Source organism: Indicator indicator, chromosome 5 (assembly GCF_027791375.1).
Source record: "Indicator indicator isolate 239-I01 chromosome 5, UM_Iind_1.1, whole genome shotgun sequence".
Lineage (NCBI taxonomy): Eukaryota > Metazoa > Chordata > Aves > Piciformes > Indicatoridae > Indicator > Indicator indicator.
In genome coordinates this window covers 26,888,972-26,914,967 of record NC_072014.1, presented here as the reverse complement: position 1 = coordinate 26,914,967, position 25,996 = coordinate 26,888,972, and the positions used below count along the sequence as shown (strand labels likewise).

Genomic DNA, 25,996 nt, shown 5'->3' with positions numbered 1-25,996 from the left:
CTGTCTGCCTAACTGAAAAAATACAGAAGGCATTATTTGTATGCTCATTATCATCTCCTGTAGGAGTAATTATCTTCCTCCTTGTAAAGCTACAGCTATCTGAAAAGAATATTTCTCTAAAATCTGCAGAAATTACCCTTGGAGTGTCCTGCTTCTCAAATTCAATTTATCTTATCCATAGATTGATAAACCCCAGCCCTGCAGAGGTATGCAAGGTGCACTCTCTTTCCTTGTTAGGACCCATAAATTCTCTCAGCTGGTTTGCTGCAGTTACACAGAGGCTCTTCAAGTACGCTTGAGGTTCACTTTATCCTTGCTAGAGGTAAAAGGGGAGAATAATCTTGCAGGAAAGTGCTTTTAGTCGTTGCATCAAGGGACTGGAAAGACTGTTCAGGCCTTAGTCGAATGACACCATTAGTCTATCATTAATATGGTGAGGAGGTGGCTGGGAAGCTGCCAGCAGACTGGGATCTCCGAGGCTTGCTGGTAAGAATTTGTACAAGGTAGTGTGCAGGTTGGCAGTGAGACCCACAGGTAAGTTCAGGAGTTATTCTTGCAACAATATGGAGCAATTTGAAATGCATCTTCAAAGCATGAAGCTGACCAGCCTGGGGTGTACAGGAAAGAGTTCAAGGTGATGGACTGTTGAAGCAAGACTTTTGGAGCTGTGCTGGTCTGACTGCATCCATCCATCTTCTAGTCACTTGTAAACAGGTTTATTTTGGCAGTGCTGGCAATGGCTGTTGCCTGAGGGGGCTGGATTTTGTTGCTGGCAGAGTTCTCTGTTCATAATGGTAGATGAAGGAAAAGACCATGTGCTGTACTGTCACACTGAACTTCGTAGATAGAGACTCGAAAATATCAGTAGAGGTTCTGCCCTGGATGTATTGTCTGACATATTTTTTTTTTAACCAAATAGTCACAAAGCAGACAAAGAAACTATTTCCTTCCTTTTTCTGTTTTGTTTGGTTGGTTTTGTAGTTTTGGTTTGTTTTCGTTTGGTTTGGTTTTGGTGGTTTGGTTTGGGTTGGGTTTGGTTTTGTGGCTTTTTAAAAATTTTAATACATTGGTATCAAAGATGTATCGTGTGAGTCACCATTGTGATGAAGATACGGAAAGGGCAATATGAGACTTTGACTCAACAGGAGATAAAAATGCCTTTGCCTAAATCCCTGCTTAAGCCCTCATCTGGAACAAGGGCCTCTGGGAGGACCTGCTGGATGGGAGAGCTTGCAGGGATGCTTGAGGCATAGGGTGCGTAGCATGACAGAGGGAATTAAAAATCTGAGTGTTCAAAGCAGTGTGTCCCCCTGAGCATCTCTGAAAGTATGGACCTGAGCTGGGGAACAGCTAACAATAGTGGCAGAGTACACTCCAGTTGTAATTCCCTATTAATTAAATAGACTGCAAAGGAAGAGGAGGGCTGCCATGGATAAAGGCAGCTGGGGTGGGTATGGGGCTGTTAAAGGAGAAAAAGCACCTGCAGAAAGTACCCTGGGACGGTTTATCCAGGTGGGCTGGGCAGCCCTGGTGGGAGGGAATGAGCTGCAGCCTGCTTTGCACATTAAAACCTCCCATGCTAACTGGATTACATTTCATAATGGAGGTTTATGGGTTGTTAATCCCATTATGAGCACTGCAGCTCAGCACTATTGGGATGTGTTTCACTTGCCCACACCAGGTCTGAGCAGGGTGGGAGCCCTCCTGGCTCCCAGCCCTATGGCCTGGTGCCTGGTGACAGTCAGATCAGCTGCCTCGGCATCCGGGGACACCATCTGGATACTTAGTCCACCTCTCTGGTAGCACCTGAAGGCTTTTATGGCTGGTTGTCTCAATGGGGGATGACCCCAAGAAAATAATGTAGATGCCACGGTTGGACCTTTCTTTGAACCTCTGGGTTTAGGGCTGGTATGTTTAATGATCAGAATTCATCCTCCTTCGTTTGTATTTATGTATACATATATCATTTCTTTTTTCTTTTACTGGTTTGCTGACCGTTTTTATATTGTGGCAATCTGCGTACTACTCTCTAAAAACAAAGTGAATGGGTGTAACTATTCTATTTCCTTTCCTTGGGTGGAAAGCCAGGGCTCTTAAGCTCCCGTAGGCGCTGCCGGAGCTGAGGTACTGCTCGGGCTCCACATCAATAGGTGCTGTTTGCTAAGCGATACATCTTCTTCCATCAAGCTGCACCTGCGTTCCCGGCTGCAGATGACCCTCCCGTCACAGGAGAGATGCACAGCACCGCGCGGACTCACGCGTTGGCATCACCTCCGCCCGGCTCTCCGTCGCCTCTTTCGTCACTTCCGGCGGGGACGCCTCATCTTGCGCCTGCGCAGGAAGGGTTTCCTTTCTCAGCGGCGGCGCCGGGCAGGGAGATGGTGAGTGCAGCTGGGGCACCGGGGCGCATCCGCCGACATCCGCCTTGAGGCCGCCGCATCGGGGCTGCGGGACGACACAGCGAAGGGAGGACATTGCGGAGGCCGCTGGGGACGCGGTACAGAACGCGAGAGCCTCTAGGCCCTGTCCCCGGGCGGCGGTGCTCGAGGAGCTCGTTTCCGACTGGGCGGCCTGTGGGCAATCGTCCGAGAGCGAGGAATGGCAGGTCGCGGTGGGATGGGGGTGAGACGCTGAAAGACCGGACAGTAAGGGGGTGGCAGTGCCTAGTGGGTACCTCTGCTGGCAGCAGGAGGGTTCCGTGTAAGACCGGGCTGGCCTTGAGGAATAACCTGCCTTTGCTGGCTCTTGACTGCTGGGCTGCGGCCTTCTCTACCTGAGCCTTGCCGTTTCATAGCTAACACTCTGTGTACAATGTCAGGGAAGAGGCGTTGGTCGGCTGCAGCGCCGCTGCTGAGTGCGGAGCGATTTGCTGTGGTGTCAGGAGAGGAGTGCTGCTGAGGGAACAAGGATGCCAGCAAATTTGAAGCTTATTCTGACTTGTTTCCCAACAGGCTAAGCGCACCAAGAAGGTTGGGATTGTGGGTAAATACGGTACCCGTTATGGTGCATCCCTTAGGAAAATGGTGAAGAAGATCGAAATTAGCCAGCATGCCAAGTATACCTGCTCCTTCTGTGGCAAGGTGAGATAGACCTAATTCCTTAGCCGTTAAAAAAATCTTTATTATTAATGATAGAAATGCAGTTTGAAGCTTCAGAAATTTTTCTATTGAAGAGAACTCAACTAGTTTTGAGACAGTAATTAGTTTATTGTAAGCTTTAGCCTACTGCTGAAGTTCCTCACAAAACAGAGTTAGTGGGCATTTCATGTGGATGTTTAATGGTAATTAAGTGAAAACAAATGTAAATTGCATTTCATCACACAGAACAGCAAGAATGTTACTGTACTGTACATTTTAGGTATCAAAAGACAGAATTAAAAGACATGTGTTGCCCTGATAATTAAGGTATGACTTCGGATTTTAGGGTTTTTTCTTGCAGTAGCTTCACAGCATACCTGGGGGAGGAGGAAGCTTGCTTTTCCCACTTAAACTTCTTGATTTCAGTCAGCTATATTTGTGCACTGTATCACTTTGGATAGGGAAGAATTTCTGGTAAATAATCTTGCCTGCTCATGTATGTGATCAGAATTCACATTTAGATATGTTTCTTGACAGAGGCCCAGCAGCTTGTGCTATATGCAGTTAATTGTTGCTGATACCTGTACAGTAGGTATCTTTCAGTGGCTGGGAATTAAAAAAAAAAAAAAAAGCCAAACATGGAAAATTTTTAATACACAGTATCTCATAAACTGAGAACGTTAATAACCTCATTTGCAGATCCACTTAAATCCAGCATAGGTTTAGGCAAACCCATTATCATCTTTGCAAGGTGGTAGAGTCAGTGCTCACTACTCGCTCTTTGGATGCCCTTCAAAGAAGAGGCAGTTTAAAGCAATTTTGGGATGTCCAGGGAGCACCAATAAGATCAGTGCTGCCACTGGTCATGCAACCATGTGAGAATATCACATACTATGATGGATGTAACTCCTTACAGTTTTTCTTGTTCCAAATGAACTGAATTTTTAATGATGTGCTTAGAAATGACCAACTTTCTATCTGAATGAAAAGCTGTCTGTAAAGAATCTGAATAAAAACATTCCCTAATCTTTGCCTGACTTTAACTATGGCTGTAGGTAATGCTGAATCTTTCGCCTGAAGTTTATTGTTTGGCTTTTTCAGCTGACAGAGAATGCTTTTTTGCTTTTTTTTTTTTTTTCCCCTGTTACAGACCAAAATGAAGAGGAAGGCTGTGGGTATCTGGCACTGTGGATCCTGCATGAAGACAGTTGCTGGTGGTGCCTGGACTTACAAGTAAGGGAATGAAGAGGCTTCTGTCACTGTTTATTCTCACATAATTGAGGCTTTTTATTTTAATTTTCTGATTTATTTTAATCTGCTAACCATTAAGTTGATCTGTCTCAGGTTAGTGATATATGGGAGGGAAGTTTTGCCTGCATTGGTAGAATTCAATTGAAATGGATCAAACCGGATTTGATTGCTGTTCTTTCCAGTATCTGTTGTGCAGCTCTGTGGATTTTGTACACTCTACATTTTATACATCAATTAGAGTTGTTGCTTATACAAGATATTATGTTTGGGCCAGTTTTTTGGTCATGTTGGGAGAAAATGGCTGTTTCATCCAGCCATCTCAGGATAGAATCAACTCTATGGATGACACCTGACAGTTGTCTCTCTGACCTATTCTAAAAAGAGCTTTAACAACTTTTAATAAATACGCCTTTCACACAGGGAATTTTTTTTCCTGTCTTGATTCTTTTGATTGTACAAAAATCTTCATAATGTGAGGAGAACTCTTACCTCTTTCAAAGCCTAAGCAGCGTTTTTTTGTGGTTGCTATCCTAGCCTTTTCCAGCTCATAGACTCAGATACAATAGATGAAAGCAGGTTTATTCCCAAGAAAAAAACATTTCCATGTGTTGCTTTTGTTCTAAAAGCACTGAATCCCTGCAGTCATCTCTGTGATGGTGCCCTTGTTTGCTCCCTTTCTTTACTGTCCTTCCCCCGCAATTCTGGTAGGAGACACTGCTGCCCCACGCGTCACAGTCGCTAGGAGCCTGAGCCCACGCGCTCGTGCATCTGGTCGGTGCGTGACTGGGTACTTGGGGTTGAGATGCAGCTTGTGGAGTTGGGTGTGCTGCTGCAGACAGGCCCACGCTTTGTCATGAAAACCAAAGGAGAAGACCCCCTGCTGACAGTGCAATCAGACAACAGCTATTGGAGATTTGTGCTTTCTCAAAAAAGGAACGTTGGCATGGGCTGCTCTGTTGCCATGTGAAAATGTCTCTGCTTCTTCTTCCAGCACCACCTCTGCAGTGACAGTCAAATCTGCCATCAGAAGACTGAAGGAATTGAAAGACCAGTAGAAGCCACATTGTTGTAAAACATCCTTTTTTTTTTTTTTTTCCTCCACTGTTGAGATCTGTCCTTTTAAAAATAAAAAGGTGGTAATGGAGTGGAGTTGGTGTTTGTCTTTCTGCAAAAAGCTCTGTCTTGCTATGCTGTATTTATGGTTATGACTGTGGAGAGTAGTGGACTCTACTGTGGAGTAGTGCTGTCCAGTAGTTAAGTGGCTTTTGTTACTGGTGAAGCCATTGAAATCCACTTTTCCTTTGTAGTTAATTGTGTATTTTATGGCTCAGATGTGCTGAGGGTGAACCTGAGGAAAGCTTACATAGCTCATAGGCTCATCTTGTCTGTGCCTTGAATAGTGTGGAGCTCCATGAGTGGAGGAATAGACAGGTGTAAGAGAGGAGGTGAGAACTTGGGATACTGCTCGGCCTCTTCCTTTGCGTTTGAGGAGAGTTCAGGTGAGTGCTGCAAGATGGGGAAAAGGTGTCAATGATTGGCTTGAGCAGAGATTGGAGTGATAAAAGCTGTCTGCTGTCTGGTGCTGCTGATTTCTAGCACCAGCTATAGATTTCTTCCTACAGCCCATAGTGTGTCCTTTTGTCAGTAAGGTTAATCCACCTGAACGTGCTATACGGCATGGTCCTAGGCCTGGTAACAGGCTCCCTGGTCTGTATGTTGCTTAATCTCTACTGAGTTGCAACAAAAAATTCTGTTGAGCCAACTTCTAGGACATTCAGTCTTGGAAGGGAGAAGCCTTCAGACTGTCAAGATGCTGAAACTTTGGTTTGGTTTTGTTTTTTAAAAAGGTGAGTTCCAATTTGTTTTGAGGGTTTTTTTTGGGCAACTGGCACCTCTCAACAACAGAAATCAGAAAACATGAGTCTTGGAAACAACTGACAGCTGCTGGAGTTAAAATAATCAGGTAGCTCCAGCTTCAGTTTTAAATGGATTTGGAGGGTGATGGGCTATGGTGATACCATTAATGAGCTTGACATCTTTGAAAGACTCAGAACTAGACCTGAGTTGGAGCCTTTTCCCAAGTTGCAAAAGGTCTGTGTCTCAAGTTTTCAGTGTCCCTGAACTTGTTTCCTAAACTTTGTTGTTTCTGTGTGGTGGTGGGGGAGCGGGCATATTGATTGGTTTGTTTGGGTTTTTTTGTTCAGTGCTCTAAATTTCCTTTACTAAAACAGTATGTTCAGCTGTCCAGTGTCATTCATACTAACGTGCACATCCTTCAGGCCATATCCCAGCAGAGATGGGACTTGCACAGTCTGCTTTCTGGGAGAGGCATCACTGTGTATTTCTCTGTTGGCACACTTGGTTCTGCCTATAGTGCAAGGTGAGAGATGGGCAGCAGGCTTGAAGTGGAGGTGGCAGTGGATGACTCCTTACAGCTAAAGGCTCTTTTCTCTCTGTAGGTAAAAGTCATGATCTTCTGTGTGTGTCTTCTCTTATATCAGGATTATGAGGGAAACCTTTGATTTTGAGAAACAGCTCATTTTTCAAGAAAATTTTTGCTGCTGCTCTTCTTACATGACATGCCTACAGCAGCTTTCTCAGGTACCTAGTCCTGGGTGCTGCCATTGCTAGTCCTCCTTGGTGCTAACTGGCCTTCCTGGAATGCTTTCTCCAAGCTGCCTTGGACTTTCAGTTAAGATATTTCTGTTCCTTTGGTGATGCATTGCATACTGGTGTGTAGAGAGCAGGAACAGCTCAGGGAGACAGATTTTCTCCTGCTGGCTGCTGCTACCACTGAAGGAAGGGTGAAGGGTGAAGGGTGCAGGCTGCAAGAGGATGGCTTTTGCTACTGTGAGGAGATCTCTGCTGCCTGGAAAACAGTTGCTGACCTCTGCCTCAGTTTAAGAGGTAGTGACTCTGACTTTGGCTTGCCTTCCTATGTGGGTTTAGGAAGTGCTGTGATCCAGGAGCTGCTTTGCAGGTAACTCAGCCATCCTTTAGGGAAACTGAGAAGGAAGAGTTGGGGAGCTGGTATAGAAAGCTGTCTCCTAGTTAGACCTCTGGGAAAATGGGTGAAGCAGATGGGAGGGAGCCACTCCAGTGGCCAGCTTACATGGAGGTGAGTGAGCTCGGGAGATGGCACACGTCTGTGCATCGCCTTGGGAGAGTGCTTTTGAGAAGGTTTCTGACCAATGACAACTCTTCCTGAACTGCAGCAAAATAAAGACAACTTCCATCACACTAAAGGTGTCTTCATACGAGTCCTTTTATTGGGAAATCGTGATGAATCCAAGTGAGCAATGATGGCTTTGCTTGCTGCTTCATTGTGTGAAAGCTTTTGTTGCTAAAACATTTATGTTTTTGGTTTGGGGTTTTCTTTTGGGTGGGGGGTGGGGGGAAGGTAGGTTCCTCTGATGACCATACAGCTCTGCTTCCAGAAGGGGCTCGGAGAGGGTGTGTTGATCTGTGGAGGTCCATATTTCTACAATGAGATACCATGCAGCCACATGAAGCAGGGAGAGCCTGACAGCTTGGAAACAGCAGCTCATCTTGGGTGGTGGTGGGCTTTGAGGATGGGAGGAGGAATTGGTGCTTTCATTTAAGCTACAAAAGAGGTCCAAAACTGCAGCACCACTTGTGTGAGGTGTTCCTACTCAAGACAACCTTCACAGAGACCTGCAGTCATACAGGGGTTATGGATGTGGGTCATTTGCCCCAGCAATGTCACTTCTGTGCCTTAGTGATCCACCAGAGAAAAAAGTACTGTTCAGACCTTTTAGCAGCTGCAGGTGTTCCTTAGTTAAACATGTCCTGTCTCCTGGAGTTTTTGAGCCACTAAAACCAGATGAAAGTGGCAAATGGAGAGTGTGCTCCTGGCAAATTAGGTTTTACCTGCTGGCCCAAGGGCTGGTGGCTGGAGGTGAGTGTTGCCAGCTCACTTTGCCCCTGAAAGCAGGGCAGTGGTGTTCTGCATGTTGCCTTTTCTTCTGCACTCAGTGTGCTTGAGTTATGTTTCTGTGTCACTCCTCCCCTCCCAGTTCTGGGTACTGAGACATGACTGCACACCTCTGTGCTTCCTTCATTAAGGCAGAGGTCGTAGTTAAAGGGCAGGTTTCTGATTAAAGCCCAATCAGCTGCTATGGAGTAGCCATTCATTAACAAGTGATTGCACAGGTATCTTAGGTGACTTCTATTCCTGACTTCTATTCCTGATGAACAAATTATTAATTGCCTTTGGGATTAATATTATTAGCAGAGGGTGGAAAGTTGAACAGGGTGGAATTAGGAAGAGGAGATAAGGATGTAAGACGATCTTTTGATCTGGGCTGTGTGGTCCTACTTGCATCGCTGCAGAGCTCCTGGGCTTGTGCTCTCCAGAGCGCACCGTGATACCCTGTCCTGCTCCTGAGCAGAGGCGTTTTGTTCTGGTGAACCTTCAGGGTTGCCAATCCCGCACCTTTCCCCAAAGGGAGGGCAGGGTGGAAGGTGGGAAGAGGCAGGATGCCGCGGTCAGAGCACCGTCAGCTGGCAATGCTGCGAGTGGCCAGCGGGCGGCGCTGCTGCTCTGCGAGGCTGCTGCTTGGCTCCATCCTCTCAGCTTCTCTTCCCATCTAGGAGGAAGGCTCGGCTCACCTCTACGCCCGTTATAGCTACCTAGCTTCGCGTTTCCTGTTTCCTCCCAAAACAGACCATGACAATGTTTTTTAAACTGAAGCAAGAGTCAGTGCAGAAAGAGATCAGGAGGTAAAAATAGGAATGGGGAAGTTGGAGTTGGGGGGGAGGGAGGGGAACTCGTGGTCACTTGTCATCTCTAACAGACCCAAATGTGTGTCATTGCTCTATCCACACCCTGTATATATCCTAGGAGAACTTCTTGTGTCAACCACTTATGATTGATCCCAGGTAATCCTCAAGATTTATTGTTTCCTCTGGGAACTTAGGGTGAAAACAGGGATTCTTAACAATTTTACTTACTGCTTTCAGTACATTTGCTGTTATCTGAGTCAAGAACTTGGATTGAGATGTCTTAAATGGTGCAGAAGCAAAGTGCTGGCACCTGTCTTGGAGGATGTGAGCTTACAGCAGTGTCTGGCCCATCTGGAATGCTATAGCTATGGAAAGTGGAGGAGGGTTTGATAGACATTGAGACTTCAAATCTGACTGAATATTCTGTAGGTGTAGTTGAGCAGGTTGGTTGATCTTGGCTGCTTTTGACAAGCAAGTGAGAAGGGGACCTGCCTCTTTCACAGAGCAATCTGTTAGTCTTACAGCAATTTTTTTTCCCCCAGGACTGAGGATGCATCCCAAGGGATGGTGACTGTAACCAAAGTGATACTTCAAGTGCCCAAAGGTGTTTCAGCAGTGCAAAGGAACTCAGAAACCAAAAAGTGAAAGAGCTCAGGGCTCTGTCCTCATTCTGATTTCTCTGTTAAGCATTTACCTGTTTACAAAAGAAAAGAATTGTTTTAGCTTCACCTTATTTGTGCTTCCTGTTCCCTCCTGCTCAGTGATAGCCCCTTTGGCCTGCAGGGGATTATGATACTAAACCTTGGGGTCACCATTTGTTTGTGTTATGCCACATATTGAAGACTGATGTGGCTTAGGACTCATGGGGATAAGAGACCTCTGCCACAGGCATTTGTTGTCCCTGATGCCTGTCCTGAATTAAAGGCAGTGTGAACTCAGCCCGTGTGCAGGTGCTCCCTTCTGGCTTTGTGTCTGTCTTAGGGATTTGACTGTCGTATCACCTGACAGTTGTAAGCAATGGGCATGGCATTTTAAGGAGCATATCCCAATGTGATTTCTAACTTCTATGAACAACAAATGTCTTGGCCTTACTGCATGGTCAGCCTGCCTTCGTTTTAGTGCACAATCAAAGGCTCCACATTGCTTTTCTGAGCTCCTTCATGCTGCATCCCAAGGAGATTTCAAATGGCACTTCAGAAACAAGAGAGACAAACACAGGTGAATCACCTTCCTGGCACAACTGTACCCTGTCCTGGGATAATGTTTTAAGTCTCTCCCTAGGAAGAAAGGATGCTGGCTTTTGCAGCTCAGAGCGTTGGACAATGAGAGAATCAGCCAGAGTTGGGGTATGATGTGAGCACCACTAACAGGCTGCAAGTCACCATCTAATTTTATACACTGTCCTAGCTTCCACCTGCTGCTCATCTCACCTGAATGTTCAGCAGCTCCACTTAGGAAAACATAACTGCAGACCTGTCAGTCCAGCTCCCACCAAAGAAGTGGGAAGGCAACGCATCTCTGTTTCCCAGCTATGCAGCATGACTCACAGCTTTTCTTGGAGAAGTAATTCCTTAAAGGATGCTCCAAAGTGATACCCAGTGGCATGAGACTGTGTGTTTGCAGTGGCTCGGAGCGGCAGAGAATCGCCTGCTCCAAACTGGCCCCAGTGCTCTGGAAGTGTGCAGTTGCCGTCGGTAACCCATCGCCACTCCAAGTATTCGATCCTTAGCGGATGTCTTTTGAGGCATGGAGTGTGGCAGAGTTGTGGATATGCCTCAGGTGCCCTTATTAGATGCCTGGATGCATTTTGAAAATGGCTGCTTAGAAAATGTCTAATTGCTATTCCACATATTCAAAATGTGTTGTGTTGTTTTTTTTTTTTTTCTTTCCCCTTCTTCTCTTGACAAGGCTTTGGCATGCCTTGGATTGCTAAATATACTTTCCTGTTGCAAATTCTTGGCAAGGTTCTGTGCAAGGAATCACGCCAAGCAGTCTCTTCAAATGTTAACAAGCTCATCGGTGTGGCTTTCCCAGTGCAGGGTTTGTGCTCTTTTTAAATTTTTTTTTTCCACCTCTCTTCCCAAAAAGTCCCAACCCTTCTCCTTTCTGTACACTGTTGCTCTGAGCACATGAACTATGGCAGTACTGCAAGAAAGGATTTTTCTAACCAGAGCTGAACAATGTGCTTATTTTGTGTTCAATGGCTTGGTGTCACTGCTCTGCTCAGCCTCCTGGGTCTCCTGTTGAGTTGGAAGTGTGGATCTTGGGGTGCTTCTGGAAAACCTAATCCATTTCCTCTCCCCTTGCACTGCTTTGCTTTTTCTGTGTTTTTAGCAAGTCAGACTGTATCCTTGCATGGCAGTCATAGATTTGATGTCTTTCTTTGGGTAGTCCATTAGCAAGTGAATGAGGCTGTAGTACTCCTCTTTTGTTTCCCTCCACCAGTGCTTGTAACTGGCATCAAGCAGCCCTGAAGCTGGTGCCTACAACCAGGCCCTGTCTCCTTAGGAGAGAAACCTTGCCTCAGGTCAAGAGCAGTGATGCTCTGGCATCTGAAAGTGCCAAAGGAAAGAAAGGTGGAAGAAGCCAGAGCAGCATCACTAAAACCCCAATGTCTCCCAAAAGAAACCTTCTGCTAGGCTTCTGGCATCTGTTGGTATTTCAGACTACAAACCTCCTTTGGCTTCACTGGAGACAACCTTACATAAAGAGAGCTGAAGGGCTGGCTTCCCTTGACCTTTGCCCACCTCTATTTCTTCTCTTGTTCTCTCTCACTCACCTCCTGACTCAAGAGTGTGAACAGTGTCACTGTGGGAAAGTGTCTAAGCTTCCTGGTGCCCAACCAGCAGAAGACCATGGTCAGCCCCACAGGGGTGCACATCTCAGGCACCTCCATCCTATTTCTCAGAAGACAAAATGGGTTGGAGCTCTGATGTGGTGTGCATGGTCATGGCTGGCTCCTGCCCCTGTGGCAGCAGAGGTATAGCTAGCCTGGGTTTCTTATTTTTGTGCAATTACAAGCACAGCTGCCCCGTTACACCAGCTGAGGCCTTGGGCTGTGCTTTTAAAATGTCAGTTCTGTGAAAGATTTCTTAGGCTTTGCCACTGATGTGTTCTCCTGGCCTTCAGTCATCTGGACACACCGTGGGAGCAAGTGTTTGTGTTCATGTTGGGATGTTAGATTCCTTGTGCTCAGAGTCCTACCTGCTCCTCATGGAAAGAGCTCAGTAAGGGATGCAGGGAAGCTACTCTGCAGGAAATCTGGTTCTGGGGCCACAGAGCCTGCCTTCAGAACATTACAGCTTGGGATGAGCAGAGGGCTGGAAAGTCACAGGGAGACCTTGGCACAGAAGAGGCCATATTTGAGACAACTAGAAGGGTAACCCAGGGCAAGTGATGACTCCCCACCTTTCCATTGAAGTGCTTCTTGTTCACAATCTCTGCACAGTGTTGTGTCTTTGACCTGCTCCTGTGCAATGGGCCCATAAACATGGACAGAACAGAACTGCTTCTCCTGGACCTGGTAGCTCTCCCACCAATGGTGACTTCTTTTGTGTGCTTTGTTCACCAAAATGGAAAAGCCCACTGAATCAAGGTTGAAAAGATCCCAAAGAGACCTCTGTCCACACCAGAGAGTATTTATTTATAACTCAGGAGTTTGGTTTCAGGAATTTGCTCTGTGCCCTCTCCCCACATTTTTAATTAAATCTCATATTGTAAGAGGAACATTTTTTTATTCTGCAGCTCTTGCCTACCCTGAGAGATGTCTTCTACAAGTTGCTGCTTTGCTCACCCTGTCAGGCAGTTCTGGAACAGGTGCAGGTCTTTGAAAGGGTGGAGAGATGACCCAATTCCTCCAAATAAATATTATTTAATGGGAGATGCTAAGTGGTAGAGATGCTAAGTAGGCTCTACTTGCCTTTTTACACTAAATGTAGTTCTTTGAAGTCACCACCTACTCACCTTTGGAGGGGGAGGTTTTGATGCAAAGCAAGGTTGTCTCCAATAGCCCAGCTGTGAGGCCAAATTGACTGCTTGAAGATAGGATCTTAGTCTCTATCAATCATATCTAGTCCATTCAAGATGTTGATTTGAGATTAGAGGGCAAGTCTGTAAAGGAAAAGAGGAGAATAAAATAAATAATCTAGGCATTAAACAACTAATTTTTGACCTTAGTCAACTGAAGATGTGCTCTTTGTTGTGTTTGAAGAACAAGAAAGAAATAAACGCACCTTCCCGTAGCAAGCAGAGGTATTTGTTCCAAAGCAGGTCTACCTCTGACAAAAATGTTGGTTATGCTGATAGTCCTTACGAGCTTCAGATGAAGATTATGCTAGCACCTATCAGGGTGAAGAAGCAAGCAGTCAAAGTCAAAGATAATAACCAATCAGACAGGTACAGAATCTTAAAGAAACTGGTTTGTGATCTGAGCCCATCAGCAGCCTGGCCATTGCCAAAAGCTTTGCTTTGGATCATTATTACCGAATCGGTGCTTAGCATCTTAAGACAGTAATGTTTGTAACAACATGGACCATCAGCACTGATAAGTCATTTCACATTGCTCACTTGGAGAATCCAAGGCATTAGATATTACAACAGAGCTGACAGTTCACAGGATCACAGGATGCTAGGGGTTGGAAGGGATCTCTGGAGATTGTCGAGTCCAACCCTCCAGCCAGAGCAGGACCATAGAATCTAGCACAGGAACGCATCCAGATGGGTCTTGAAAGTCTCCAGAGAAGCAGACTCCACAACCTCTCTGGGGAGCCTCTTCCAGTGCTCCATGGCCCTTACAGTAAAGAAGTTCTTCCTCATGTTGAGGTGGAACTTCCTGTGTTTACATCCGTTGCCCCTTGTCCTATCACAGGGCACAAGTGAGAAGAAGCTGTCCCTTGCATCTTGACACCCAGCCCTCAAATATATATATACATTTATTAGATCCCCTCTTGGTCTTCTCTTTTTCAGGTCTCTCAGCTTTTCCTCATAAGGCAGTGCTCTAGTCCCTTAATCATCCTCACAGCCCTCTGTTGGACTCTCTCAAGTAGATCCCTGGCCCGCTTGAACTGAGGAGCCCAGAACTGGATGCAGTTTTATTGCTTCTTTTGTTTCCAAAGGGTGGAGATAAGTCATCAGAGTGGTTATATGTGAAGGCCAGCCTACTTCATATGGCCAACATGGTGCTCTTCTCTTTCCCACTGTTTCCCTTCTTTTTTTGGATATGTTCTCACTTTACATTCTTCCTCCTGGATGATGTGAGGTCCTTGAGATGGACTATCTTCTTGTTTTGTCCACCTGTGAGAGCTGAACACAGAGGATCCTCTATGTGCTTTTACCTCAGTTGTTCATCTGTGGGATGGAGATCATCCAAGCCTTTGAGAATACATTTCAGGAGCACTCCCTGCAGAAGGATGGTACCTTTGTCAAAGGGAGAACTTGCCATTACTTGCAGAAAAAGGGATTGCATGGGAATGAGAGAGACTCTGGGCTGTGGTCTTGCTCTAAAGTAGCTGCATTTTTAACATTCAGAAGCCAGCAAAGATGAAAGATTTCTGGTTAACCTCTCTACTCCATTGGAAAAAAAAATCCTACAAAGACTTGATAAATATTTTGCATTAATAAATTCCATTTGTCTTATAAAACATAGTTTGCCAGCTACCAAAGCAGGGAAAATATTTTACATAACTCTGAAGAGTGAAATGTCTAAAAGGTTGCTATGAGCCTGGTTTGAACAACTCTTTCCACAACCCAGAATGTGAAGGAATGCTAATCTTTACCCAGGCTAGGACCAAGAGGTTGATTAACTCTGGTTGGAGGCCAGGTGCCCATCAAAGCCACTCTCTCACTCCTCTCCTCAGCTGGACAGGAGACAAAAAGGCATAACAAAAGGCTCATGGGTTGAGATAAGGACAGGGAGAGATCTCTTAACAGTTGCTGTCACATGCAAAACAGACTTGATTTGGGGAAATTGGTTTAATTTTATTACCAATCAAATCAGAGTAGGATGATGCCTTCCCCACACCTCTCTCTTCTTCCTGGGCTCAGTCCCACTCCTGATTTCTCTGTCTTCTCCACTCCATTGGTGCAGAGGGACAGGGAATGGGGATTGTGGTCAATTCATCACATGTCTCTGCTGCCTCTTCCTCCTCAGCAGGAGGACTCCCCACACATTTCCTCTGCTCCAGTGTAGGGTCCCTCCCACCAGAGGCAGTTCTCCATGAACTCCAGTGTGAGTCCTTCCCATGTCCTTGAATGGGTCCATATGATGCTTTGCATCATCCTGTGCTGGTTTTGCATCAAGCTGTCGAGTGGCAGTGATCAAGCAGAGTATCTAGGGCAGCTGTAGAAGGCTCATCTTGCCACTTGCAAGCCCACATCCTTGATACTGGTTAGAACTTCCCAGCATACAGAAATATGAATTTTTAGGGTTGGTAGAGGGAGGGAACACCCTAAGATGAGCAGGGTGCAGCTGAAGTCAAGGGATGTTCCCAAGACTACTCAGGATTTGGCACTTTGATCACTCCAAGCCGAGAATGGGATTTTTTAGCTTTGTAGGATACATGTCATCACTGCTGATCAGCCTCTCTTCATCCTTTCTGTCAGGCCTCTGCTAGTCTTTTTCTGGGTTATCAGCTTGGTCTGTAGGGGCTGGGGTCATTTCTCTGTTTAGTTTAAGTCTATCTCTTGGCCATCCATGCCTTCCCCACTGTTGATGATCTATCTGCAGATTTTTTCATGCTTATGCTTCTTGAGCCTTGCTTTGCCCTGGGCCATCTGCCACCAGGTAACCTCTTGGAGATGAGGATGCAGCCACCAAAGGCTTCCCAGTCTCTGTCAGTACCAGGGCCAGGCAATGCTGTGAGTTAAACCATGCAGAAAATGAGGGATGCAGCAACTCCAGGTGGGCAAGCATAGTCTGGAGCTCAGCTCCTGCAAGTATGAAAGCCCTCAGGTCCCTGCCAGGGATATGCATGCCAGGAAGATACACCATGGTTAGAGCCACATGGGGACTGGCAGTTCCCTCTTGGGAAAGTATCTGAAACAATTGAGTGAACAATTTATCCTGAATTGGGGTGAAAATTTATTTGTGAATCCCAAACAATGTCTCTTGTGGAGCTGTGGAAATGTTGCTATAAAAAGCATGAAAGGCCCAGCTGTCTACAATTATTGTTTTGTTGTTAACTTTTAACAATGAGGGTAATTACCCATTGGAACAGTTTCCCCCCTGGGATGTTTGTTGGTCTCAAGTATTTAAACTATGAGGTCCTCTGCACAGAGATGTGTCTAGGGCAAAGTGTAAGTACAGCACTGAAAACCTTACAGCCTTCAGCCACAGCTTGTGCAAGCCTACCTTCAGTTGTGCTGCAGCAGTCTGGGGGGACTCCACGTGTGGCCAGACATACTGACTCATCAGAGAAGAGTCAGCTCCTGCCTGGGTGGTGGTAAGTCTTAGGAAACCCTGGGTAGCTCTGAGCACCTGAAGTCTTTCTCAGTTTCATCAGACTGGTATTTTGCAGCAGGATGTCTTCAGTCAGACTATTTATAACCAGCCCCTAGGTAAGAACAATTAGTATTTGCTTTAGCAGTGGTTGATGCTCTTAAGGAAGAGTTTCAACAGCTAAGGGATCAGCCCTTGGTCACCCAGAGTAGGTTGGTTTTGAGTTTGGGTTTTTTTCCTTTCCCTCTCCTTCTCTCTCTCAGTATACTGTGCAAGTGCCTCCTCTTTTAAGAATCAGTCCTGGAGCAAACAGAGATGCACCACTAAGTTATATCTCTGGGCAGAAAAGCACTGCCAAGCCAGAGCATTGGTTTTGTAATGCAGGACACAGCCCCTTTGCCCTGCGTGCCGTCATGCACAGACTCCCTGGCATCTAATTAATAAATTGCAGTTGAGCAGCAGCTACTTTCTTGCATCATTTCAAAGTGGTTGCCAAGTGGAAAATTGAAAAGCAAGAGAGAGCCAAGGAAACGACGACGACAACAACAACAACAATAACAAAGGTTTAAAGTTCTAGGAAATTTCACTATGTGAGGTCAAAAATTCCTTGTGTGTTCAGGGGCTGGGCTGCTGGCTGGCAGGCGCCTCCAGTTAACATGGCAAGACCCTTTCTTTGCAGGGCCCTCTTCTCCTAAAGTCAAACCTCCTGTTTGACTGCAGTTTCTCAGCCCCAAAATGCATGTGTGTTTGGAGAGGAAGGGTGGACATGGGGAGGATGCAGGACTAAGGCAGGTTGAAGAAAAATAGATGAGGGTTTTTCCTCATGGCTGAACGGTGACAAACGTTCAGGGGAATGGGGACAGGCAAGGATGGCAAAGCAGAGCTCCCAGGACAGGACCATGAAGAGGATGGGGTGACACAGCTAAGGGATTTGCAAAGTAGAGCCAAAGAATACCTTGTCCTAATGTTTCTGCATCTTGAGGAACACATCTTTACTATACGCCTCTCTTTCCAGTCTTCTGGTCAGCAGTAGGACTGTTTGGCCCATTCATGGAACAAAAGGGTTTTGCTCTGGGTGGAGAGGTTTGTAACACTGTTCTGTTAGAAAATAATAACAGAAATGTCTTGTGAGTTAGGTTTTCCATGCTTCTGTGCCACGAGCCTGGGGGAAGAGCTGCAGCATGCAACTTTCTTGGCACAGCAAAGAAGCACCACAGCTATCAACAGCTGAACTGAGCACTTGGGGGTTTTATGTGTCTTCATGCTCTGAGGCTGTTGATGTGAGGAGAAGGGGCCCAAGGGAAGGCTGTTGTATAGAGCATCTGATGAGCTGTTTCTGATTTGCCTGCCTTTCTTCTGCCTTCTCCTCTCCATGGAGGAAGCCCAAGGCACATGCTTCTAACTCTTCCCATTTATGGCCACAGTAGTCTTCATGAGGTTGGCAACTCCAGGGTTAGTGTGACTGAAGACTAGATATTGTCTGTGGGAAGCAAGCATAAAAGATCAGCATTTTCAAAGCATGACCTATGAGGAAAGGCTGAAGGATCTAGTGAAGGAAAAGCTCTCTGAAAATGTCTTTTTCCAATACACAGAAAATACTGCTGTAAGGTGAAAGGATCTCATCTGTTTCCTATTGCAGACCTGACAAGAAGTGATGGTTGAAACTGCAGCAAGAAGATACAGGTTGGGCAGCATCTGGCCAAGTTGATCTTGTTGGCCTTACTTTGAGTTGGGGTTGGAGCAGAGACCTGCAGAGGTCCTTCCCAGCTACAAAATTCAACAATTCTGTGATGGAAACAATTTCCCTGCAATAAGGAATGTGACACAGTGATGAAATGAGGTGGTAGTAATGTCATCTCTGTAAGTTACAAGTTGGAGATTAGGCAAACACTTGTCTAACGTGGCTCAGGGAGAGCTGACACTGTTTGGAGGACTGAGAGTGTTCTGATATCCCTCTGGTTTTGATTTGAAGAACAGCAGTTCCTACCTTTCAAGTGCTGACGTCTGAGGGCATCAGGCTATGCGTTCTCCATTTCTACTTGGCTGAACTTGAGGCTTATAGATACCCAGTATGAGAAAAGATAGGGGAACCTGGGAGGCTGAATAGTTTCATCAAGAAAGATGCTGTTCCCCCATGTTCACCCTCCTGAGTTGGGGGCTTTCTAGAGAGGGAAAAAACCAATGGTACAGATGACTCATGGCCTGCTTCTAAAAGACCCCATGACAGCGGGTTGAATCACAGAGCAAACATGGTCAGAACTGCAAACAATACACAAGAAGTGTTGGCCTCCTTCCTCTGCTCTCATTTCGTGGTTTTATTACTACATCTGAACCCGAGGCTCACAGTCCTTCCCAGGGAGGTGTGTTTAACAGCACGCACATATCATTAGCCAGATCTCTTCCTCTTTGCCCTGAGCCTCTGCACACGAAGTGATGATAGGGGGGCTCGTAGTTTCTTGCAGTTTCTTGCTTCTGTGGGATTCTTGTGGGCTGAGTGTGACTGAATGGCTGCAGTCCTGTGGAGGAGAAATGCCTCACACCCTGCTGGCACCAAAAAAGGATTACTGCTCCCCTGCTTAATGCCTTTGTTTAATGCCCGTTCCACTAGGCTGTTTCTCAGGCTGTTTTCCTTGGAGGATATGTCTCTGTGTGTGCAATTAGCTAAGAGCCATTAGCTTAATGACCTGTGTGTGTCTGAGCTAGGCTTGGCCCCATCTTGGATTGCTGCCTTTTCCCTCACCTTTCTTCTGTCTGGAGACTTTTAATTCTCTGCAGCACAAACTGCTCTGTCATGTTCATCCAGGGGGTTGGATGAAGACAACGTTTCTTGCTGGTCCTCAGCCAAAGAAACCCTGCTATCACATGTAAATGCCTCCTTGACTCATCATGACTTTTATTGCCCTTCCATTTTTTGGGTTTGTTTCATAAGTCTGATTTGCTCTTTCAAAGCTATTGTTTCCAGCCCTGTATTCCAGTGGCTCTGGAGCACTGCAGTGTATTCATGCAGGAATTACTGGAGCAGTCTGTGGTCTGTTTTGTGCAAGAGCTCAGACTGAACGATTGTTTTGGGCTCTTCTGGATGGTTTCTGAACTGATATGTTAGGTAGAGGGAGAGAAATATTTGGCCAGCAAGCTGCATTGTTCATGAGACTGGTATTGAAGCAGAGTCCTTCATGTTACACTTTCAGATTTGAAGTTACATATCTGAACTTGTCCTTCCCCTCCATCTTTTGTTCTCACTAATTTTTCTTTCCTGTACAGGCCCAGCTCCAAAACAGCCCCAAAAATGCCAGTGTGATAGGTGACAGGCTCCTCTTTCTCCATTCCTGGCTGGACTGAAGCTTGTGCTGGCTCAGCTGGCCAGCTTCTCCTCTAGGCACAAATGGATGAAGTTTCAAAGTCCACTAGCGTGGAACTGTTTGCAGTGATCTGACCTGCACAGCAGCATTTATGGGAAGAAAGACAAGCAGATCTGGCTATCTGATGGGCTTCCTGATGTTAAAAGTATGGTCACACAGTTCTTTTGAACCAGACATTGTCTGTCTAAAGCAGCCTCTAGTCCTTTTCTTAAATGTGGGGGCAGGACATCAATAAGTCATTTTATCTGCATCTCTGGCTCTGTGAAAGGTTTCATTTGGCCTGCAGAAGTGTCGATGTCCTTCCCAGTTCCCCCTTCCTTGCTCTCCTACCCATAGGTAAGGTTCTTGAACCTGCAGTTCACACTCAGAAGAGACCTATATTGACACCCTTGAAGAGAGCTGAAGATAAGAGGGGTGTTTGGCTGGACCATAGTGGAAGGCTTTCTTTGAGGATTGCTCTCTGGCTAGCATGGTTGTGCCATGGAGCCAGCTGTTCTGGAAAAGGTAGTTAGAGATCCTGTCTGGAGCAACAGGAAAGTACATCACAAGAACGTATCTTTCACTGCGTTTCCTCACCAACTTACACTTCTGTAATAGATTTGGCAAAGCATCAGCTTCAGACTTGGCAACTGAAGGAACAACCCAGATTAATTTACTTTATCCCTGCTTCATAAAGTCCCAGATCTATCAGTTTATTGTTATCCTAGAAAGCACTGCAACATTTCTCCTATTGCTGAACACATCGCTCCCATTACAGCCTCTCGCTGACGACGATTTTTCACGTAGATGGATGTAAAGCAAATGCATTCCTTTCACTGATGCAATTAAAGAGCAGAAGGCATGGGGAAATTGTTAAGCTGTTGAATACTGCAAATTAAGGCTTTCAAGAGCATTCAGAAATCCCTGTCTATAACAAAAAGAGCAAAGACCTGTCAATCTTGTTGAGTTACCTGGTTATAGGATGCAGGTTCCTTTACTGACAGTTTCAGGAAGAGTGTAACAGAATACCAGATCCAGTAGCTCCTAGTGAATCAAACCATGTCTCATCAGTCACACTAATTTTCTTACAGAAATTGGTGTTTTTCTCTGCAATGAAAATCAGGCCTTTTTGTGAAACTGAGCATTTCAACAGAGCACATCCCTCTCTGAGGAGTTTTTCCTAGACTTTTCATGGGAAACTGACCAAATAATCCCAACTCTGAGGTTATTTGCTTTTAAAACAAATTTATGGGCCTTTGCTGAAAGCCTTGGAGATCTTGTTTCTTCATTCTAAACCTGAGACACGTGTTAAAAAGAGGTCAAGGATAATCACATTTTTTAGCAGGGAAACATTTTAACAACATTTCTCCCTGACCAGCTTGGCTAATTGTTCATTAAACCAATGTTAAAAATCTTTTCAGAGGAACAGAACCCCCATGATTAGGTGTCACCAAAGTCTGGTCCCTCTCAAAGAGCCTGATGACAGTGTCACAGCCTTGCCAGTCCCAATTTGCCACCCTGACTCATTTAGTTGCCAACTTCCTTGACACAAACTTTGGGGTTTGGCCCCAGTGAGATTGATTTGCACTGAGGTGAGAAACCTCAGGATGCACATGAGTTCCAGTTTTTCTGCACCTGGGAAAGGGTGTGAGTACAGCTAGCCTGGGAGATGGGAAGGGAAGCCACCAGGAGCAGGATCTTGACTCTGATCCTCATCTGCTTTGTACATCTTCCTCCTACAGAAGGCATTGAAGGCCATCACCATGCCCACTTCTCAAGGCTTGTTTTTTGTTGAACACATGGACTTGGATTTTCTGTCTCTGGCTCTGGTTGCAGGCTCTCCCTGACCCCTGGACCAAACGATTTCCACAACGAAAAATCCCATGACTCGGACCTTGAAGACAAAGCTTCATTTGAGCCTGTGGCTATCTTTAAACAATTAGAGCTGTGTCAAAAGTGGGGTTTATCTCTTCATATGTTGGGCAAAACAGTCTGATCTCTCTGTTTTTCAGGCCTAGCAGTAAAGCTTCCTGAGTGCTGGACACAGCTAGCTGAGCTAACGATGTGCCTGGCCTCCCTGCTGCTGTGGTATTTTGAGGTATCAGTGAAGAGCTGAGCACATTAGATGTACACAGATGCACTTGTGCACAGGTGTTTCTGGTCTAGCAAACACCACAGGCCAGGTCACCCTGCTGCCTCTGGGTTTTCTCTGTCAGGCTCAGAGGGATGGAAAGGGAAAAGGAATGGAGTCCAGCTGACCCAGGCACAGGCCTCCAGGGCTTTAACCTTCAGACCATAGCGCTGAGCTCCTTCTGAAAAAGGACAAAGCTGTTCAGCAGAACTGTGGAACTGGGAGGCTTGCAGGCTGAAAAGAATCCAAAAGACATATTAACAGGCATGAGAGGCCTGTGATGAAATAGCTAAGGTATTAATGCAGCCAGAGGCTGGTAATGAATACAAGAAATGCCCACATTTACCCGAGAGGTTTACCCAAAGGTCTTTTGGCCAGAACACTGTGATCCTTGAAGGAATATTAAGAAAGACAAACCACAGGGTTAGGGTTCCAGAAACAAAATCTGGGCTAGTATGGTCTCCTAGCTGCTCTGGCCTGTTTAGGAGCTTTATGCATTTTAAAGTGCATGGGTATTATCCTCTGGGGCTTGTCACCCAGACACATGTCAGATGAGGGTGCCCCCCATGCCCCTATGGACGGTGTCAGTCTCCCACTGTGTCCTGTGGCTATAATGGAGGTAACAAAGTTTAGTTCTTGTTTTCCAGATGAGGCTCTGTCACCTAGTGGCAAGTGAAATCCTGAATGCTCAGGTATTACCTGGTGATGCACAAAATGCTCTTGTGCTTTACTGCTTCTCTCCATCTCTCAGCTGTTGGATGAAACCTGTGAAGTGCAAGGGCATAGGTCAGTGTAGTCTAAACTGCTATCATCACAATCTGTCCTTTGCTGCTCTTTGTTGACTTGTCCCATTACTTCTCTAACACATGGAGGGCCTGGAGATGGTCCAGCAGTTCTGTGCAGAGTTGGGCTGGAAGGAGAAGGTGGGAGCTGGAGATTGATGAGAGTACACATTTGTCAGGTGGTTGAGCATCCCTGGTGCTGGACATGATACAAAGAGCATGGTGGTGAGGAAACCAAAGCAGATGTTATGGATCTTCCTCTAAAGTTAATTCCAAACCAGGATGCATTTGGTTGGGGTTTTGGAGGGGCTGAACCCACCTTTTAGGAGCCCTTCACTGCAGTCAGGCACCTTTTTGACCCACACAAGGGAGACAGTCTCACTGTTGTTGTGAGCGAGGTCTGCCTATCCTCAGGGCTGCACCCATGCTGCTCGACCCATGCTGGGTGTTCCTTAGCATCTCTGTCCCTGAGAAGTTTCCCTCTTTTCTGTGGAGTTTTTCCCATTCAGAATGCTCCAATAAGGAAGGGCTGGTGAGAGGAGGTCTTGTTGTGTGGTAGTGGGCCTCTTGGCATGAAAACACCACCGTGCTGTCGTTATGTTCTACACCTGATGTGCACAGCCATTCTTCACTTCAGCCATTTACTAGGCCTGATTTTAGTCCAAAACAAGCTTCCTTGAAATAAAATAGTCATTCTCCAGTCTTCCTGTAGAAGCCAAAAGTATTTTAAGTTGGACTAGACAGGCCTAAAGACAGGGTGGGGAGGGAGTCAGTAGGTTGGGGACATTTTAATAATGAAAAGAAGAATGTGAAAGGAAGGATTAAACACGGTGTTTTATGTGTATTTATGGAGCCAATTTATAAGGTGCCTTCTGCAAAAATATCTTGACCACTGCATGAAAAACCACAAAGCAAAGTATGTGAAAAATTTGGACATAAAGCCAGCGTGTCCCAGCATACAGTCAGGCAGCAGAGGAGAACCTGGCCCTGGGAGCAGCTCTCTAATCACCAGGCACCAGCAAAAGGAGATCTGTGTCTGAAGGGCAAGGTGAGCTATCAAGAGAAGAATCTGTTCTCTGTAGGCCAGCCAGGCACTGGTGGGTTTCTGTGGGCAGCCTTGAAGATGAAGTGGCTCAGCTCATCAGATCTCCTCCAAGCAGAGAGTCCTGGGGTGAAGAAACTTGTTGGGGATGGGATGACCCTGGCCTGAAGTCTGGTTAATCCACAGACCCCAGGGACCCCAGGAATCAGGCTGTCTGGATGGGGAGCATGGTAGGGAGTGCAACCACTGCTCCTCTTTTACTTCACAATCCCCACTACTGCTGCCCCTGGAGCAGTTTCAGGGAGATGACAATTAGCATCCCATTACAGCAATTTCACCTGGCCCTGATGAGAGCACAGATGTTTGTGGTATGGTCTCTGTTATGGGATTTTCTTGCTTGCAGTTGAAGGTCAGCACAAGTGTTGACTCTGGCACACTGCCACATTGATGATGTGCTCCCATGAGAGGTGCAGAGCTTTGCTCTCCAGCTGTGGGGCTCTGTTCAGCCGTGCTGAGGGGCTACCAAGTGCTGCCACAGGATGATTGCCTCCCCAAAACCTTTGGGAAGTGCAGGGGACACCTGTGGAGTGAGGAACACCATAAAGAAAGCAGTTAGGAGTGCTTTGAAGTCACAAGTAGCTGGGTGAGCTCTTGAATGGTGGACTGCTTTTGAACAGGAATGTGAAAAATACTCTGCTGAGGATTTAGCTGAATGAAAGAGGAGGTAAAGAGCTCAGGACAGCAGCACCTCTATTGTGTACCTTCCTGAGTCATTTTTAAGGGTAGCAAGAAGCTGAAAATGAGTAGAACAGAAAAATGACCATGCTGATTGCTTCCAGCCATGCAAGATACATTTCTAGCATCTGTAGTGCAGTTCATTTCCTGATGCAGTATTTTTTCTGAAAATATTTTGCTATAATAAAAATGGAGGAACACCATGCCTAGGGAGCAGGGATTAATTTGTTGTACACAAGGACATTTCTTCAGGGGAGGAAACATACCTACAGGAGAAGGCTCATTGCAGGAAATACTGCTCACCAAAATGAGCAGTAAATACAAGAATATAAGAACACTAAATACAAAAAGAGATAGCTTCATTTTACATATCTAACTTGTGCAGTATCTGATGTGGCTCAGGTGGGGGGAAATGAGTGAGATCAACAAACTATTGTGAGTGGGGTGAGCTTCAGCAAGTCCCTACAGTCAACCACTTGCCTCTCTTTCAAGGAGGAGAAGATTAAAATACTTTAAAACCCAAGAAAACTGGCTCATAAAACTATGTCTGTTGGCAGATAGGACTTTCATCTGGTCTTAGATCTTGCTTTTGTCACAGAATCACAGAACCACAGAAACATTCAGGTTGGAAAAGACTCTCAGGATCACCAAGTCCAACCGATAACCCTGCTCTACAAGGTTCACTCCCCTAAGCCATATCCCCAAGCACCACATCCAAATGACCTTTAAACACATCCAGGGCTGGTGACTCAACCACCTCCCTGGGCAGCACATTCCAATGTCTGACCACTCTTTGTGTGAAAAATTTTTTCCTAATGTCCAGTCTAAACTTACCCAGTCCTAGCTTGAGACCATTCCCTCTTGTTCTGTCACTAATTACCTGTGAGAAGAGACCAGCACCAGCCTCTGTACAACATCCTTTCAGGTAGTTGTAGAGAGCAATGAGGTCTCCCCTCAGCCTTCTCTTTTCCAAAATAAGCAGCCCCAGCTCTTTCAATCACTCTTCATAAGATTTATTCTCCAATGTCAACTGACTGGAGCCCAATCCACAAAGTATCCCTTCAATTGGTTAGGACAATTACTACAAATAAAAAGGCTTTGGTCAGTCTCTGTTGCAAAAGTAAGTTTGGATTGGTGTCCCTTCAGAGTGGTCCAGGGTCTTTTGGGTTGGCTTCCCAGTGGGCAAAGCCATGGTGAAGAGTCAGAGGTGATGTAAATGTGATCCATTTTACTGATGTATGATTCACTTGTCTTACTCATCCATCTGCCTGCTCCAGACTTGCAAGAGAGTCTTCACAAGAACTGTGAAGCCCAAACCTTCCACTGAGATCCTGAATAAGTGGCATGAGCTGAGGTACCCACATCTCTGTGTGTGAAAGACAGCATCACCCTGCTTTCTGTCACATGGTTTTCAGGGATTATTTGGACACTGTCCTTACCTCGAGGACTTCACCAGGTT

At 45.9% G+C, this 25,996-nt stretch overlaps 1 protein-coding gene across 1 annotated transcript; it reads left to right on the top strand.

The window, feature by feature from the left end:
- Window positions 1–2,324: 2,324 nt before the first annotated feature.
- RPL37A (ribosomal protein L37a) lies at window positions 2,325–5,464 on the top strand. The gene is made up of 4 exons (XM_054381093.1): window positions 2,325–2,381; window positions 2,952–3,080; window positions 4,228–4,310; window positions 5,320–5,464. The coding sequence occupies exons 1-4, from the start codon at window positions 2,379–2,381 to the stop codon at window positions 5,381–5,383; spliced, it is 279 nt and encodes a 92-aa protein (XP_054237068.1). The 5' UTR covers window positions 2,325–2,378; the 3' UTR covers window positions 5,384–5,464.
- The last annotated feature ends 20,532 nt before the right edge of the window (window positions 5,465–25,996 follow it).